Source organism: Balearica regulorum, chromosome 10 (genome assembly GCF_011004875.1).
Source record: "Balearica regulorum gibbericeps isolate bBalReg1 chromosome 10, bBalReg1.pri, whole genome shotgun sequence".
NCBI classification, from domain to species: domain Eukaryota; kingdom Metazoa; phylum Chordata; class Aves; order Gruiformes; family Gruidae; genus Balearica; species Balearica regulorum.
The window spans coordinates 10,297,701-10,316,374 of record NC_046193.1 but is presented as its reverse complement, the minus strand read 5'-3'; the positions used below and the strand labels follow the sequence as shown (position 1 = coordinate 10,316,374).

At 36.3% G+C, this 18,674-nt stretch overlaps 1 protein-coding gene across 3 annotated transcripts in view; it reads left to right on the top strand.

Moving 5' to 3' along the window:
• Positions 1–18,674, top strand: part of ARHGEF3 (Rho guanine nucleotide exchange factor 3) — a 135,836-nt gene that overhangs the window by 6,121 nt on the left and 111,041 nt on the right. For 2 of the 3 annotated variants that reach the window (XM_075762018.1, XM_075762019.1), the window contains exon 2: positions 6,054–6,149. The exons of the other annotated variant lie outside the window; for it this stretch is intronic. In XM_075762018.1, the coding sequence (XP_075618133.1) occupies positions 6,054–6,149 (96 nt within the window). The remainder of the gene's footprint in view (positions 1–6,053; positions 6,150–18,674) is intronic. 3 annotated transcript variants of the gene reach the window in all.

Here is an 18,674-nt window from a genome sequence, read left to right as displayed (position 1 = left end):
GCTAAGTCTCCATAAAGTAAAGGACTAGCCCTATTGAGAACAGTGTCTTGTAACAGGCTGTATTTCTCCAGATTGAACACTGTTACATGCCAGTACTTTGGCTTCAGCCTGGTATGAACTTGTTTGTTTTATTTAACTGTTGTCTTTTACCTTTTAATCTACTTTGTGCTGACAGTAAATATAACATTCATGCTATTTCAAAAATAAACATTATATTTTATATACGACTGGATAGACTGTCTCACTGTCTATAGCAAGTGTGTGTGTATGGGAGAGGGAGCCAAATTTTATACTTGCTGCGAGACAGAGAATCATTATGTTGTTATTCTTCTCCATCATCTTGGAGAGTTCTAGTGGAATCACCAAATAGGGAGTGAAAAGTTATGTGCGGTGCCTGTGGTTCTCTGAACTACTTCCTCCAAATATCTTTGTATATACACTTGTGTGAAGTAGCTATATAAAACTTATCTGTGCTTCTTAAGAGGACAGAAGGTCACTATTTTTAATGAGATGCCTCAAGGAAATGAATAAAAACCCTTTCAAAAAACATATTTAAAAAGGTCCTCCACTCATTCTTTAGTGCATCAGGTGCATTTTTAAAGACTCCAAGAAGGTAAGTAATGGTAGGCCACATGTTCATTGAGGTCAAAACTTACTTGAAATAATCACAGCATGTGTGAAATTAAGTTTATGGTATGCTAGGCTTGGATTGAAGTGATTATGCAATGTGAAATTTCTCAGCACTGCCTGCTGCTTGGAGTTGTAATCAGGAGAAATATTCTTCAAGAGCTTCTTGAGGTTTTTACTCTGATTTTACTGAAGTATGCTTTAGTAGTATAAAGATGTTTGGCAACTGCAGTATCTGAAAACCTCAGAAAAACAATTTGGATAAAAGATTGGTTTTGGTATGTGTCGTTATGCAGTTAAATAATGAAGTTCATTTTAAAGTTTAAATCTGACCTTCAACAAGCTATTTGCCTAAGGTGGTTGCTGGTTAGGAGCTGAGTGCTATCAAGATATGAGATTCTACATGCTTGCTAACTTTCTGTGTGGAACTGCAACTTTTCAGAAAACAATACAAGAGTAAATGTATTTGTTCACAAGAAATTACAGACTTTTGCGCAGCTAAGAAGGAAATGGAAAATGGGGTCTTTAGCAAGCATGCATCATAACATCTTTAATTAGTAATTTATTATTCAGGTTTTGTGAGCATAAATGCTTCTACTTGAGAGAATGATGGTGTGTAACACACCTAACTTTTTTTTCTTTGTAGTAGATGCATGTTACTATAGTGATGCTACTGCCTTCTTTTTCATTAAAAGGAGTAATAGTTTCTGCATTGGTGGTTCTTAGGGTTCGGTAAAACTTTTTTCACAGTTCTTTTATCAACCAAGTACAACGAGATACTATTTCAACAATGCAAAGCATTTTGGTGAAGGTAAGGAGCTGTGGGAACATGTTTTATCAGAAGATAATGGTTATTCTTGCTTTAGCTGTAGTGAACAGCTGGTACATGATACGTTATTTTTTAACCACCACTACTGTGAATATCTTACTTGTCTAGAGATACAAGTAGGGAGTAGAGGGAAGGGCAAAAAAAGATTTTAGCCTGTGGATCAAAGTGTAGCTACACTTTGTAACAAAAGGGAAAAAAAAACCCCAAACAAACACCCCCCCCCCCCCCACCCCCCCCCGCCAAAGAAACAAACAAAAAAAACCCCATACAGGGCTTTGTGTAGTGAATCATGATTTTAAAAAGACTGGATAAAACTTTTGCCACTTTCCTAGATATAAATCACAGGCTGATTTGAGCTGTGGCTTCGATGCTTTTCTTGAACCTTCTCATTTTTTCTGTTCAATATAATGCTGTTCTGTGCAGGTGTTTGGAGGCTGTGCTATACTAGATCCTTTCCCCCCCCCTTTATTTTTTTATTTTTGTTCATTTAAAGGCAATTGTAGAACTTCCAGGATTAAATCTAAATATAAATGAGTAAAATATACTTAAATATAACACACTTTTCAGTCCTTGAGCTGGTGGCTTACCACTGCTAGGCTTTTCTCTGCCATTATGAAGTATAAGAATCTACTTTAAGGCAGATGGCCTGAAAATGCATCAGATGATAATCAAAGTTAATGATTTCTTTGTGGAGATAACTTAAGAGAATTTTGGGGTGCATGCTTCCTTCTGGGTACTGTAGTATTAAACAATCTGTACTCAGTCATAGAAGGCTAAGTATGGTAAATTAATTTCTGATGTCTCTTCAAAACCAGCAAGGATGTTTCTTCAAGGCTGTTCCCTCAATAAGATAGTGACAGTAGTGTTAAACATAGCTGCTATAAATAAAGTCTCTGACATTGTTTTCCTATGTTTTTGTTCTGGAATTGCCTTTTGCCCACTTCCTCCTATTACAGCAGAGCACAATCTTTAGGACAACACCAAATTAAAGTGCGTGTTCCTCATCGGGAACAGTCAAGATTCAGTGTACAAACAAGAGGATGAGGAACAGAATACGTCTGAAGCAGTCTCTTAAATTAATATTCATTGACTTGCCTTGGCATCTGGCTTCAAGTTATTAAGAGGGAAGATGATAGATTTATTTTCCTTCTTCAAGTTTCATCATGTATCGTGCCTATGCCATAAAGTTCAAGTCCAGACAAGAGTTGGAGGTGATATAGAAAGAGGCACCTGTGAATAGCATATATTTTTCTGAACATTGTTCCTTTGCTTCTTGAATTGCATTTAATTTTCTAACATGTTGTTGTTATTGGAGGCTGATTTCTGGGGATAGTGTCAGTATTCTGATTAAGTAAATCATACAACAGTATACTCCAAGCAAAATTTTACTTTGGCAGTTTTAGCTTTAATTTTGTGTGGTTCACTTTGAATGTAAACAATATTTTTGGAGAATATCAGCCTTAAAATGACTTTTCATTCCACAACAGAACAATTCAGTATTTTAATACAGACCTACTGAAGCAGTTTGTTCTCACTAGAAATACTTCCACAAAATGTTCTTAATGCTTGGAAAAAGACATCCTCTGCTTCATCTTGAAATAAAAGAGATACTTTGTAGTTTAAAAATAGTTATTTATTCTGAAGAAAGAGCCTAGGAGCAGTCTGTGGCACAACAGTGGGTCAGGATAGAATCTACAGGTTGAGAATTTTTCATTGAAATGGCTTTCAAGTAAGAGTAGTAGTGGTAATATTTGGTAAGTGTAGGTGGATACCAATTTTCCATTTGTCATTTAGAAACTAAAAAAAACTTCTAGTATTTTGATAAGGCCATAATATTTGTCAGTGATGTGGGGATCAGCTGTTTAATTACCTGCTGCTCCTGGTAGAGTGACCTAGGACCTGTGTAGACCTGTTGTCAGAAATAGGATGACAAAAGAGTATCCCTGATTTTCCAGAAGCTTGTCTGACTCACTGCTGTCCAACCTCTGAAGTGTGAATGAGAATTGCTGCTGGCTGGCAATGCTGAACGGACACTTGGTCTCAAAACTGTAACAGTCTCCTTCATCTCAGAAGACAGGAATGAGGGAAGAGTATGATTTGAAAGAGACTGGCTGAAATAAACTCCTAGCATCTTGAATGACTTATGTCTATGCTACAGCAGGCAGGGATTACATGGTGGGTATTGCTGGATCATTGTTCATCCTTTGGCGTGGGTGGAAAGTTAGTGGGTTGTGATTCTTTGCACTGCCTGCTCCTATCTTGAGGAACTGTGCTCTTGGCTGCTGCAGTGCAGAGGACAGGAGAGGGCCGGGCAGGCGTGGTGGTGTTTCCTGTCCCCCTTTTGTCAGTAATAGCTGAGGAAGGATGCTTGTCCACCGTTGTATCAGCTGGCTGCTACGCCTCTCTTTCACGTGGGTAAGCGAACAGTGCATTGTTTAGTTAGTGGGTGACTTGGCAGATCTCTTATATTACTGGAAAATGAGCAGTGGAGGCTGCAAAAGCCTGACTTTGTGTCTTGAAAGAACATGACTCTTGGTATCCAAAAAAAGCCTGGTGTCTTATCCAGCAGATAGATACCTTTCCGAAGGTGTGGTGGATGAGATCTTGCTATCGGAATGAATAAATACAGGTCTCTTGGTGCCCTCAGTTTGTTAAGAAAACACCAGAAGCAGATTTTTGTAAGATCGTGAGGTTGTCAAGGGGAAGGTGTACAATGTGTTACTGACATTTTCAGATATTAGATGATCGTTGAATCCTTTGGGCTTCCCCAATGTATAGTAGAAAATCATTACCAAAAAAAAAGTTAATTTGCCCTGTCAGGAAGTTGCTTTGTGAAAGAGAGGAACTTCGCAGAAGATGTTTAAGTATGGACTCTTGCATTGTTCCTTCAAAACATATTTAAGAACAACCCCCCTCTTCCTGCACTATTATAGACTAGGGAGGCAAGTAATAGTTTAACTTTCAACACGTGCTGTTGCCAAGCCACTTCTAGAATTACTACTTTGGGGGGAGGAGGGTTGTTTTGGTTTTTACTTTTGAGTTTTTCAAAGTGATCCAACTTCAGAATTGGGAGTGAATTCGCAGTCAGGCACGGATCCAAAAAGAGGTCAGATGGCCAACGGACTTTGTTCCTGCTCTGACAGAGATGAGGCATTTGTTGTCCTCCCTTTCAGAATAGTTTTCCAGATCTTTAAAACAGGATTTCAAGAAACAAATTTGCTCAGAAACAGACCGTGCAGAATTTTTATCCCTATTATGAGAGATGTGTTAAAAAAAAATTTTTTTTTGCAAAATTAAGGACCTGTTCTCGTAAGTCCGTTCTGTTTTCTCTGGAATGGTGGTGTTGCATGCTTTGTTCACAGCAAAGGGGAGGCAAAAAGAATACATTAATTCCAGTCAGGACCAAATTTTGATTACTGATCTTGGGACTTGTGTCTGATAAACATGCTGGCTAGGGCTGTTTATCTACTCCTGCATGGACAGAATTTTGAAACAAAGATTGGCATTCTCTTCAAAGTACTTGTTTTGGGAAGATTGGCCTACTCTGCCTGCTACTGATGGGACATATGCATTATGTTCGACTTTTCACGCTGTCTGTGACTGTCAAGTGAGATTTTGACCCAAGTTTCACACAGGTTAAACCAGCTTTTATGGTTCTTGATACCTTCTTGCAAAATGCAAGGGATTATTATCTTAACAAGCACAGCCTATTTCCTGGCTATGTTCTAGTAGATATATTAATATACAGTTGAACCTGTTCTCTGTTAATCAATTAGGTCTTTGTGCTGACCATAATAGAAACCAGGTGTCAAGTCAAATAAGATTACTTTGACTAAAAGTATATTTTTTCCCCTCCCTCTTTTAGAAGAAAGGGAAAAAAACCCCAAACAACTGTAGATGTAAGAAGTTCCATGTTAACATTGTAGATCCTGTTATCAAAAAATAATAGTGTTTCATGGTGAAGTTAACTTGCCTTATCTAGAGACTTCATTTGTTCTTACTGTGGAAGCTGTTTACTTGAAGCACCTTTGGTCATATAGACCTTTTGGAAGCGTTGTAGCTTGGGATTTGCTATTGCCAGTATGTGAATATGTCTGTGCTGGTTTTGAGAATGACTTCAGCCATGAATGCTTATTTTCTGCAAATCAGCAAAGTATGATCTTAAGTTATTAAAATATGCTAAAAAGTTTCTGTAAATCTTTACATATCAGAAATTGAAATTTTTTCCCCAGTGTTGTGTGGATCATTCCATGGCAACACTAGCTGTGAGTGCTGCTCTGAATTAACATAACTGACACTGTGCATAGCCCTGGATACACACTTGCTGACATCAACTCTTTTGGCATGTGTTCAGAAAAGTAAACAAAAGACAATCAGTGTTGAGTTTGGCATAACTAGCAAGTCCACAAAACTGCCAAATCCTTCTCAATGTATTCATCCAATTAATCCCATTGATTTAGGACATTTACTTAAGTGAGTAAAACATACTGTATTTGGTCTTAAATGTTAATATCTAAAGTTTTGGTTTTCTAGTGAATTAGTAAACACATTCTTCACTTCATTTTTCATGTTTTTTGATGATGTTGTTCCTTTGTAGAAAAAAAATGAATAATGAAAGCTCAGCACTTACCATGAGTAGCCCTGCTGTAGTAAACCAATGCGCCAGAGGAGGAATGGAAGAAGAAAAAGTTTGGTAAGCTTTACCTCTAATTTTCTAAGAGGTTAGTAGAGAGCAATATTGGGAGATGTAGTTTTAAAATTAAGTAAAAGAATTATTTGTTATAACTGTTTGCATTAATTTTACATTATTTAAAAACAGAGAATGAAAAAGGGAAATAATTTTTCATTTTGGTTTTGAGTTTTTAGCAGATGACCATGAGATGAGGTGTCATGGGGGATGGGCAATGGAAAAACTCCTGTTCGCTTCAGCAGTGCACCAGTTCTAGTCATGGAATCCTTCGCGTATGACAAATGCCTTAATCTCCCAATGCTATTGCTGTGTTTGTGCGATGCTATCACTAGTACTCCTCAGTACTGTGCAGGCTTGCAGTCCCCTGAGGTTCATGCCCTGGGAGACATTACAAAGTCAATAGTTTCTACTTTAAAAAAAAAAAAAAAAAAAAATTACTCTGTACTGGAGAAGAAAAAAAATACTATGGTCTTCAATGGTAGATGTGGACAAATGCTTACACTTTAGGACAATTTTTTTGTGAAAATTGCCACTGACTATGCAATTTTTAGCACCTTGTTTGGCACTTTCATGAAGGGAACAGGGTGTTGAGAAGGCATTGAGACTATTTCACCTGTGTCAATGAGAGCCTTTTATTGGGAGCCTGCTGATTTTTACTTGCTGTTGTTCACTAGGGTTTAGCCAGGGTTTTGTTACATGCTTATTTACCATGTAGAAAACAACCAAATAAACTCATGACAGGAACCCGTATGGACAAAAAGCTGACTTAATGGTTTTTGTAGTCTGAGAAATAGTCTTGAAAAGCTAAAGAGTTAAATGAATATTAGTAAATGAATGTTGTGTTTCCTGCTGGATGCTTGTCAGGAAATCATGTAGTATCTGTTTTTGGTGTTGGTTTTATGCAGGATTAAATTAACAACATCATAGTACCTGGAAAGTAGTTTCTTTTTAAATGTCTCCCACTATTCTACTACTATTCCTGGGACATCCTCAAAGCTAGAAACAAAATCTTCAGATGAAGGGGTGGGATGAGGAAGACTTGTGGGCTTCCCTCTTGACTTCCCAGTCTAATAACGGTGGGGAATTACTGTATACTATTCCTTTCCTTGTTATCTTTTATTGTTTTGGGGTTTTTTTTTATCCTGCTTGTGGTATTGAGCAATATAATTTAATTTTCATGGCATTTCTTTGTAATGCTTTATGGCAATTCTTGGTAATGTTGACTAAAATACTGGGAGAGTACAATTCATGTTATTGAATATTAGAGTATCAGGAACGAATGATATGATTTGTTACAAATGTGTAATTGACCTTAGGGAAAATGGTGGAAAATAGGAGAATTTACTTGTCTACTAGTCTTTGATTTGCTTTTGGTTGTGTCTGTCCTGCTCCCCCCCACTCTCCACCCCTCCAAATTCTTGTCTATATTGTTTGTGTATACTCGGCTACAATTTCTTTGACATACATTGTCATACTTGCTAATATTTTTAATCATTGCCTTCCTGCAATTCTAACCTTCAGAGGTTAGAGCAGAGATTGTTCTCTTCTTCAGGAATTAAATATTAATGTAATATCCTAGGATGCTTAGGAGTTTTAATTAGGAGATAAAACAGATACTGTTTGGTTTTTTTTTTCAGACATTGTAAAATTACCTTGGGATTTCAGATTAAATAAGTACCTGCAATTCCAAATGCTCGTCTGCAGGAGCAGACATACTCTCAAAGTCCCTCCCTTTATCTCTGTCAGTGCTAGGCCGAGTTATTCAGTATGTCACTGAGATGTTTACTGAACGTAGATTCACATTGTAGGATTAGTTTAATGCAATTTAAATGACAATTAGAAATAAAGATTTCTATAACCACTAGAGTATTTGCACTGACTGGTCATGTAGTCCTCACTGTATATGTGGATGTATGCTTGATAAATATTTTCAGTAAGATAAATGTGAAATGAAAATTTTAAATTAGAATCTTGCCTTGTACACTTTGTTGGCTGTAAGTATGCAACAGCTTATGAAAGTGCTGATCAGGGGCAGTAGAAACTCGGACTGAATTGTCTTGACACTGAAGTGTTTGTTACCAAAAGATAAATCGATAAACATTTCAGTGGTTAAGGATATATTGATATTTAACTCTTCTGTGGGTAGTTAATAATATGTGTTCTCACAGGTTTTGTGATATCCTTTTATAATTAAGTACCATCTATAGGTTATAGAAGTGGTATAAAGAGCCAGGTTGTCACTTAATGTAAATTGTGAGGCCCGTGCTGAATTAGGAGCTAAAAATCTTTAAGCCAGCTTTAGGTGTGCTTTGTATCTTCTTAAATGTGTTTCAACCTGTATATCAACCAGCAATATCACTTTTACTTTTGCTAGCTTCTTATTTTGTAATCCAAAATTTTGTTTGTTAAAAAGGGCATCATGTTTGCAATCAGTGGCATTTTACTTGGGTTTTTGATTGGAGAAGCTGAATAGCAGTCTGCATGTCTGGTATGATGAATGCAAGACGTGGCTAACTTGAGTTCTTTACTATCTGTTACTCAGCTATGGGTGCAGTAAATAGAATGCTGAAAGTTTCATTTAGATCTTTGTGGAACGTATTTGAAGTTTTCTAAAATCTTTTTTTTTTCTTTCTTGGTATTGTGGGGGCTTGTGAATACTAGAGCTGAATAAAGTGCAGTGTTGCACTGCATTACTGCATCATGCATTTATTATTATTTTTTCATTGATTCATTCTTGAAATATTTTTATGTTCTGATAGGTTCTCAGTTGTTTTATTTTCATGAAAATGTGACTATTATTAAGGACTGGTGTTAGTCATAGCAAGATTAGGAATGTACACTTGCAGTAACAGTGTAAATTATTCAATCAAGTAGAAAACCTCCACAGAGCAAAAGTGCTGAGCAAGACCTTATCTAGCATTTAAACATGACTTATGATGCATATAAAAGGCTTTGTTGTGTAAGGCCTTATATTTAGGCCCCCTAGAAACTGAGGGAAGAGTAAATAATTGACTGGTGGTGACTTTTACTTGCAGCCAGAAGACAAAGTTCTTAATTTTTTTTCCTTGAATAAATTATTACTAAAATGTGAACAATTTTATTTTTAAATGTGAACAATGGGTAGCTACACTTAATATCAAGGACTTTATACAACAAACTTGTGGTGGAATTATCCATGTAACCTCAGTATATTGTGAAGTTTTCTCAAGTGCTGTGACTGAATTTGCATGCGTTGTATGAATGTTGTGTACTTTGCTCAGTAAAAGCATGATGCATTTGTTCAGGTGATAAGTGTAAATTCTTTTGTCCTATTCCTTAAAGTTGGAATCTTTTATGTAATTATACTTTGTTTATAAATTGTACGTGATGTTTTAATGACTGCTAGTGAGCATTTTATTCTCATAAATTACCTACTGCATGGTATCTTGTTTTAAATAAAGCTGCCATAAATACTTTTGGCATGATTTATTTTTATATTGGGGATAGATTAGAGGATAAATTATAAAATGGAAGTAAATAATAGTTAACTGAATTATTTTCTCCCCTTTTACAGAAGATAATAATGTAACTTTGTAGAAGATGAAGTGTAACTGGTCACGCAGTACTAATTAGCTAGAATTTTGAATTCTTGGAAACGAGTGCAAGAGGGAAGAACTCTTAATTTCAATCTCCCAAAGATGCTAATGGGTACTAGGAATTCTATGGTTTAACTAGTTTATTGACTATGAAGAGGACATCTGAAACCTTATCTGCTTTCTTTCCCTACAGCTAATATCAGAAAATAATATGATCTGATAAGATATGAAAAAGCATCTGGAAAAAAACAACCAAAAATACAAGAAATTTAGTTACTATTGGAAGTTTGAATGTCAGAAGTATCTGCTCTGTTCCCAATTAGATTGTATAGCCACATTCTGCCATTCCATTTCATCAGTGTTTTGTATCTGCGTAGTTTGGTACCTCTACAAGATAAAGTTAATTGAATTCTCAAACTTGCAATGCTTCACTGGGTTCTATTGCTTTCCCCCCCAACATGCATAGTCAAGATTACAGCAGCAAAAAAATGCTCATAGTAGTACTAGCGTGACTGCTGTAAATGTCTGAAAACTAGAGGGCACCACGGCAGAGTTCATGTGTGAACAAAATGAAGCTGTTCTTGATAAGCGGGAATACTGAGAAATTTAGCTGATACTATTGATGTTATGACCGTTCACTTTCTGAGCTAGTATGGAACAGTGCTTGAACAAATAGAGGCTTGAGAGCCTTGAAATTCTAGAAGCTACCGATTTGCCAGATTATCATTTTCTTAATGTTGAAAACTGCAAGCAAGGAACTAAAGATAAGTTAGTTAAAGATAAGTTAGCAAGTGGGAACTGTGTCAATTAGTCTATGTTTACTATGAAAGTAGCTGGCTGGCATGTTGTCTTTCAAAATAAATGTGCTGGGGAATTGGAAATTTTCCAGGTTTTGTTATTGTGTGTGGATTTATAATGTGCTTCCTCTGGGCTGGATGAAATCTTGCTAGTTACTTTTTTATCTTTTTACATAGGATTAAGTCAGGAAGTATTTCAGCTTTTTAAAACTAATAATTGAAATTTGGGGTTCTGGATCTCTCTCATGACTGAATTTGTGGTGCCTTGGCTTTCCATTTCTGTTTGCAAATAAAACTCTGCCATGTTGCTTACTGAATATGCAACACTCTCCTACTTCCATGACAAAGTCGCTATTACTTTTAGAGCAAATCTCTCTGACAGCTGTCTCTGTCATGAAGAAATAAATCTTTAAATTTAAAACTAACCAAACAAGCATTATTATATGCGGACTCCAGAGCATTCTGACTGTGTTTGTATTTATGACTTGACTTAAACTGAGTTTGGAGACAGAGACTTCTTGAAATATTTTTTGTTTGTTTTTTGTCTTCCGCTGTAACAGCTAGGTTTTTTTTGTTTCAGCTTTCCTTTCCAATCTGAGATGGAAGTATTTTTGTAGCCTATAAAGGCATGTGGGTATTAGTGCTAATCTTGGCTGAGAGCAGTGGTGTGTAAATAACAATGTTAAATATCTTCTGTGAAAACTTTAATTTAGAATCTCTGTCATTTTTGAAGAGTTGTGTTTCATCAGGGGCTTGAATTACAGTCATGTTTCTGCACTAAACTTTAATTGAGGAATAATTTGCTTTCTGATAAATTTACTGCAGAGAAATGGACAATTTGTAACTTATTTTTGGTGACTTCTTGGGGAAGAGGAGCTATTGGAACTCCAGTCTGCATAGCGAGAAGCAAGACAAACTTAGATACTGAACTTAGGTATTGCAAAACCAGGTCCATAATTGCATAAATTGAAAGAGGAAAGCTTACTGACATATCTTAGTGTACACGTATCTAGGGTGCAGAGAGATTGTTAGGATCTCTCTCCTACCATTGGCTGGTGTGATGCATGGCACTGCGTTTTGTCATGCAGCTGTGACTGTGCAGCCTCTCTGATCAGTTTGGGTCAGGTGTCTGCCCTAACATATGGCAGTGTCCTCATGTCTAAAACACAACCTCTGCAGGACGATGCCTGTACATTTTCTCACAAAGTTGGAAGAGCCTACTTCTCTTGCTCACTGTCAACATAACAGTCCTTCCAGCTCAGCACTGTCTATATGAGGGCTAGATACCATCACAAAACATTGCACTGCTCTTATTTAAAGGGATATTCTAGAAAAGGAACACAGAGAGGTAAAAATGATCATCTTTCATGGGGCTGTCCTTGGGATTTTAGAGCTTATCCTGTAAACTCAATGTGGTTGAGATTTTGAGGCAGGAATGAAAGTAGTACAATGTGGAAACCCAGAGATTCAGGGATATATGGACTACCTACTTACTTTTGCACATCTGGCTTCTGCAATCCTTAAAACTAGATCAGCTCTAAATAGAGGAATGTTGAATGCAGCAGCGAGTTTATGGTTTGTTCCCTAGCATAAGTTATCTATATAGTCAAATATTCATTCCTTTAGTCAATATGTGCTATTAACTCTGATAAGAAAAGCATAAATATTTGCCAGAAACAAATGTTAAGCAGTAAAAAGTTGTGTACCGTTCTGTGTTCCAGAAAGAGATGTATTTTGGGCGTTTTCCACTTCCTTTTTAAATGGTCCAAGTTGTTATTAACTTCTCCTGAGTTTTCTGTTTAAAAAGGAAAACCAACAACAGTGGTCTTCTGTCTCTGATTTTGAGTAGGTCACCCAAGACTACATCAAGAATTTACTTTTCTCTTTTTTCTTCCAGTAGTTTTTTAAAGTGGTGTGGTTATCCAGAATGTGGCTTCTATATATGAATACATGGCACTTGCTGTATTGGACCATTAGAATGAGTTTTTGAAACTTTTTTTCAGTCACTAAGGCCTGTCAGAAGATGTGAGAAAAACATCCATCAATAAGAAGCAAATTAGTAATTTTAACCAAAATTTTGATTCTCCACATTGACAATTCAAACCTTCTTAAAATTACTTTCATGGGTCCCAGTTCCTTATGCTTTTTTTTTATTTTGAATATTTGATCTGAGTAATTAGAATGATTTGCTAACTTAGTGATAGTTACCCAGAAAAGCTTGTGTAAGTTCAAATAAATGCAAATTTTGTCAGCAAAAAATATTTTTTTTCTTAATATCGTAAGTGTCTGTTTAAGACAGTAAAATCCTTCTTGGTTTTGGGCTCTTCACAGTGTTCGTGGTTTAAAGTCTTCACTGAAGCCTCACACGTTGTTCGGTGCTTGCCTGTTCCTTTCCCTAGGGAAGGGATGTGGTATACTGTGGAATACAATTAGGAACAAGCTTGTTACTTTTATTGTTGTCTCTCTTTTTTTTTTTTTTTTTCCTCTAAGTATCACAATCTTAGAAACATGAACTAGAACATTGTAAATAGACACAGGAAATAATTAATTGGAACATACCAGTTTTTTTTTTAATCAGGAAAACATTCGGGAGTGAGGTTTCACAATAATCTGCTTTTTGCTGTGAAGCAACTTAAAAACACTTTAGCCTCTCAGTTGCCTGTTCCTATTTTCACCATTACTTGCCACCACCTCTGTTGGGCCAATTAGATATTAGATAAAAATAAGTTTGGTTAAAAATAGCTTTCTCAAAAGGAGATTAATTTCTATTTCAGTGATTTTTATGTGTAGCACAGCCCTACAAATAGTTGTTTGGTACAACTCGGAGGGTGAAAAACTGCAAAGAGTATGGGGTAGGAGACAGTGACCAAGGAAGTGTGGAGTCACAGGATTTGATCACTTTACTAGGACTTCTTTGCTAAAACTAGTGGTTTTTGTCCTCAGATGGTAAAACAGAGTTATAAAATATATAAGGAAAAGTAATTTCAAATAAATTGACCAAATTTCATATTTATCTTCTTTAAATAATTAATCATTATTTAAAAACATTAGCTTGACAAATAAAAATGTCTTTTGATCTTTATTTTTGGAGCTGTTTCATAACCGGATGCAGTATCCGATACACTTGTTTTCTAGGATTTGTAAGAGCTTCATAGGTGAACATTACTGTTTTAAATAATTGGAGAAAGACTTCTGGCTTCAAAAATATACATGCAGTATGTAGCTGTCTGATCAAAGGAAGGAAGTAGGCTCCTGTAATGAGTCAGATTGGCCTGATTGTGTGAGTATTGACTTCAGTGGAGCAATATGAAGCTATAAGAACTTATAGAGCCAGCCCAAGAATGATATAGGCCTACTTGAAAGACATTTTTCTTCTTAGAATCAAATCCCTGTTGTCAGTTCTTAAATACTGTATACAACATGTCACCAAAAAATAGTTAAAATTGATATAGTGAAGATAACCATTTTGTTTAATATTATGAAAACCATGCAGTTCGATTGATTTTATTGGGACTAATTAACTCTACAATTAACTTGTAAATTATTAAGACGAGCAAAATGTAAAAGCTTTTTTACAGAAAAGATGACTAGACTTCTGCAGGCACTAACTAATTTTGTTAGCCTACTTCTAACAGTGCATTTTCTTTAAGAGGCTGGCCTTGTTTTATATCGCAGATGATGGGGGGAAAAAGGAACAGAAAAGCAAGGGGAAAAATAAAAATAGTGGGTGGCAGAAAGTCAAGAAATGCAGGTTAGCATTTAAATTAAATGTACAGGGTGGAAGGTGGGGAAAAGAAGGCAGATGGAGGAGGGAAAGCCTCAGGCTGTCCTGAATGTTTGTTAGCTGTACTCTCACACTTTGCAAAAAACATACGATGTGCCTGTACACATTTATGTAGCATTTCTGTTGCAATACAGTTCCTTTGGTCCATAGTGGTTGGGTTTGCTATGGCTGAGCTCTGATCTCAATTGTGAAGAGCTTTCTCACATTTTTAATTCTAGGTTCTTAACAGCTGTTGCTGAGCTAAAACTATTTTTAACCATTCACTTATTTAGGACCCACCACGTTTACAATTACACAGCTAGCTTTTAATGTGATTTTATTTAATTAGGAAAAATGATTCTACAGTGAAGTTCTGCCCAGTGGCTAGATATCAGATCACTCCCTGAACATATGGATTATGTTAATGTCTGTTGATTATTGCTTTATCTGAGCTTTAAAATTTGGAAATTGTCGTGTAGCAAAAGTAGTTATTCTAGGGTATTTGTCAAACTCTATTTGAAGCTTTTTATTTATTTGTATATTTTAAATTCACCTGCTGTTTAAAAACCAAATAGAAACAACAGGGTCAACTGAGATTAAAAGATAATTGAACTGACATGCCTATGATTGCAATGTGAGTAAAAGTAACACAGGAAAGCAGTGGTGAGCAGCTGAAAATCTGCATTTTCATGATGAGGTAGTATGCAGATACCACCTGGTAGATACCTTAGTGCATGTGGTTTTAATCACACAACCCTTCTTCCTTAATGAGGATCAGAATAGGGTAGCTAAACTGCTGCATACCGTAGCTTAAAGACTGCCAAGTACTCAAGCTGACTCCTAACGTGTGGGAAGTAAGGTTTTGTGACATAAATCATCATAATTCTATTGCAGCTTTTGCCAGCTGCTAACTGATGAAGGAAGAATTATGTGTCTGGAATTAGAATGAGAAGAGAAACAAGTTTAACAACTTTCCCTGTTTCTTCTATATCCTTGTTCAATCAGTAGAAATGAGTCATCCTAAAGCACTGAATTAAAATGGCTCTAGTCAAGTGCAGTTTAACTGCAGATGTTTGTGATTACAAAAGGCACATACATGTTTGGAAAATACAAGGTTACAGTGTTTGCAAAACGGAAGTCCCATAAATTACAGATTAATTTTATCTAGCTGTCTAAAGTGTTAATCTTATTTGCAAGAGGCCTTGAATTAGCTGTTTACTAGAAATGTCTTATTGCAAAGACAGGAAATACCCTTCTTGGAAAGACGATGAATGTTCAGGGTAGTTAGCATAACCTAACAATTATGACAGACTATTTTAATACAGCAGATAAATATTTACAAAACAGATTTAAAAAAAAAATCACTTCTATCTCACCTAACTTTGCTAGTTTATTTAATCTACTTCTCTGCCCATAAAAGGAGTAGTAGAATTGAAAATTGTTATGAAGGAATCATTTGCATTGGGGCTTGCAGCCTGAGAGCCAGTCCCTTAAAGGAAGTGGATGAAGATCCAGGAGAGCAATGTAGAACATGGAGAGGATGACTCATGTCGGCTCCTGTAGCACGCCCAGAAACAGTGAGAGATGAGAATGTGCTGAAATGGTTAAAGCAAGAGCCGTTGCCAACTGCTGACTTAAGTCTCATGCACACATGAAATGGGCTTTGTAACTGAAGAAAATACGCCCCAGAGGCAAACACAAGTTTAAACATATGTTTAATCATCATGTCTTGCAAAACTTGGTATGGATTGCATTTCCTCATCCTGGATGGGATCAAAAAATATCTTGATTGCTGAAAGAAAGAAAAGCATTCAGCTTGCATGCTGGCCTGAATCTGAATCCCACAAGATGGCAGGCTTGATCCAAAATTGGGAAAGGCTGTTTTCTTATGCCGGCAGAGGAACAAGTTGCTCTCAGTGGTGAACTCGCTGGTGTCCCTCCAGTTTCTGGTTCTTCTCCTTCCTCTCATCCCCACCCATTGCTTTATTTTGGGTCTGCATAACAAGGTACAAGCAGAGGTGAGAGTTACTGATTGCTCGTTTCAAAAGCCATTTTACCAGGCTAAGGTTGCTGCTTGTAGGTAATATTTAGTGGGAGTTTTTTGCAGGGGCTTTATTTCTTCATTTTTTTGGTAAAAAGAGATGACTCCCTAGATTCCTGGATAAAGCTGTCATCTGCATTTTGTACATGTGATTATATTGTCAATAGGTAATACTTAAAATAATTTCTTTTGGTATTGCATTTCTTGACACCTTTGCTACATGCTTGGTTATGAGTCTGTTGTATTCCACCTGCTTTTTCACTATTACGTGTGTCTCATTATAGCTGTTAGCCTAGGGAGTTAGAACAAACATTTCTGAAATACCTAATTGGTTCCAATTCAGCGTCAAGAAGCTTTTATCCGGATAAAAGGCAATGCCATCTTTAGGCTGCCTTCAATGGTATTTTGTTTATAAATGTCTATTAGTGGACAGGCTAGTGACATGGCTTTTGTACTCTGACGTACAAGTAAATGGAATGTTCACAAGGAGTGTACAGAGAGTGTGAAATATATTTAGTTTTTAATGAGCTGAAAAATGTTTTAAAATTATAATTTTTAGTTACTTTGGTGTAGGAAAGGAGTATAAAAATCTATCACTCTACCTGTCCTTCTTCCTTTCTTCCTGATGGGGCATATTAGTGAAATCTAGAAAAAATATTTAATAATTTAAAAATGAATGTCAGTTTGGTCTTTCAGTGGTAGTGACTCTCTTGGCTGCAACAGGAATTGCTGGAACTGAAAAGCTGAATCTGTATAGCTTTATCTAAAGAACCAGGCTTTCTTATTTTGGCATGTTAAGATTTTTTTTTTTTTTTCTAAAATTGTTATTTTCCCTTCTATGGATAAGAGAAGTGCATGCTGACAGGGTGATATGTAACACAGGCATAGTGATTAGGCTTGGATCACCCATGTGGCCTCAGCATCCCTAACACATGTTTTGGTCACTTGCAAGTTGAAATTATGATTATAGCAGGTGAGAACTTCTCCTTCAGTGCAACCTTGCAAACATAAGTTAATTTGCATAGTGTAGAACAAGGATAAAATCTGTCATCTTATTTTTTCATGCTGTAGAGTCTCACCTTCTCATTCAACTATACTGCATCTTGCCATGTTTTCTTGTCCTTCTCTATTACTTTATAAAAAAAAACCACTACAAAAATTGCCAAAATAGTAAAAATGTCTATTTGCAAAATATGAAGCATGTTAATAAGGAAAATATTTCCTTCCCTCCTTCATCGTCTATTCCAAGAATAGTAAAAATAACTTGTGGCAATAGCAAGTTAACAGTGATAAGAGAGTTGTAGTGTTTTTAGGTTGTCTTAATTTCTGTTTCTTTACCGAAAATGTTTAACTCTGGCTAAATTAAATGTACAATGATGTGATACTTGAATCATAAACAATAAGCATTTACTATATACACAATATCTTATGTGTTGTAGTAGAAGGGCCTTTAACTATCTGAGTTGGTGGGTTATTCATTATCAAATTCCCCCCAAATCATCCCCTAAACACCACCATTAGAGCTGCACATCTCCATATTTGATGTACATACTATGCATTTTGTAGGAAAACTGCTATTATTTAATGATATCCCTCAGATGGGTTTGATCTTTAAATACTGTGTATTGTATTACAACATCTGGGCAAGTAAGTCTATTGAGCAAGCTAAGAGGGGAACAAGGCAATGTTTTCCTATTTCTGTTTAGAGAGGCTTCAGGATATGACATTAAACAGATGATAGTGGTAGTACTTATGGAAGATTTCATCAAACACATGTGAAGTTCACTGGTCTTTCTGGACTATGCTTCAACTGCTAATCAGCCCCATCTTCATTAACTGCTATCAATACTTCAGGAACAATTAGCCCTCCAGGGACCCTTACTCATTGTGGGCAGCTGCTTACTGCTGTTAAGTCTGCCACTGTTTCAAAACACACCATTTCTGTGATAATTAAAATTTTCCAGGCCTTTGTAGCAACTGTGTATCCTACAGGCTTCATTATAGCTACAGTAGCACTACCACCTTTTCGACCATGGGGATATTCTGTTGCTACTTTAACTGGGGTGGAAAAAGTTCTCCACAAAGGCAAAAGTTGATATTTGATTTAAATATAGTTGCTATAATCTCTTCAGTCTCATGGTGGGTTTTTGTTTTGTTTTTGGCTTTTATTATCTATACCTAGCAATCAGTTTAGTACTTTTTTGGGGTTGTTTTTAAGCAATTTTTGGCTGATGAGCTCTAACAAAATCTTCTCTGCTCATTTAATGTGGGTTTAAATTCCTCCCTCAGCCAATGCCTTTCACTGTTCGATAAATGCACCTGTGTTCAGTGAAGCGCACCACGTTTTGTTGC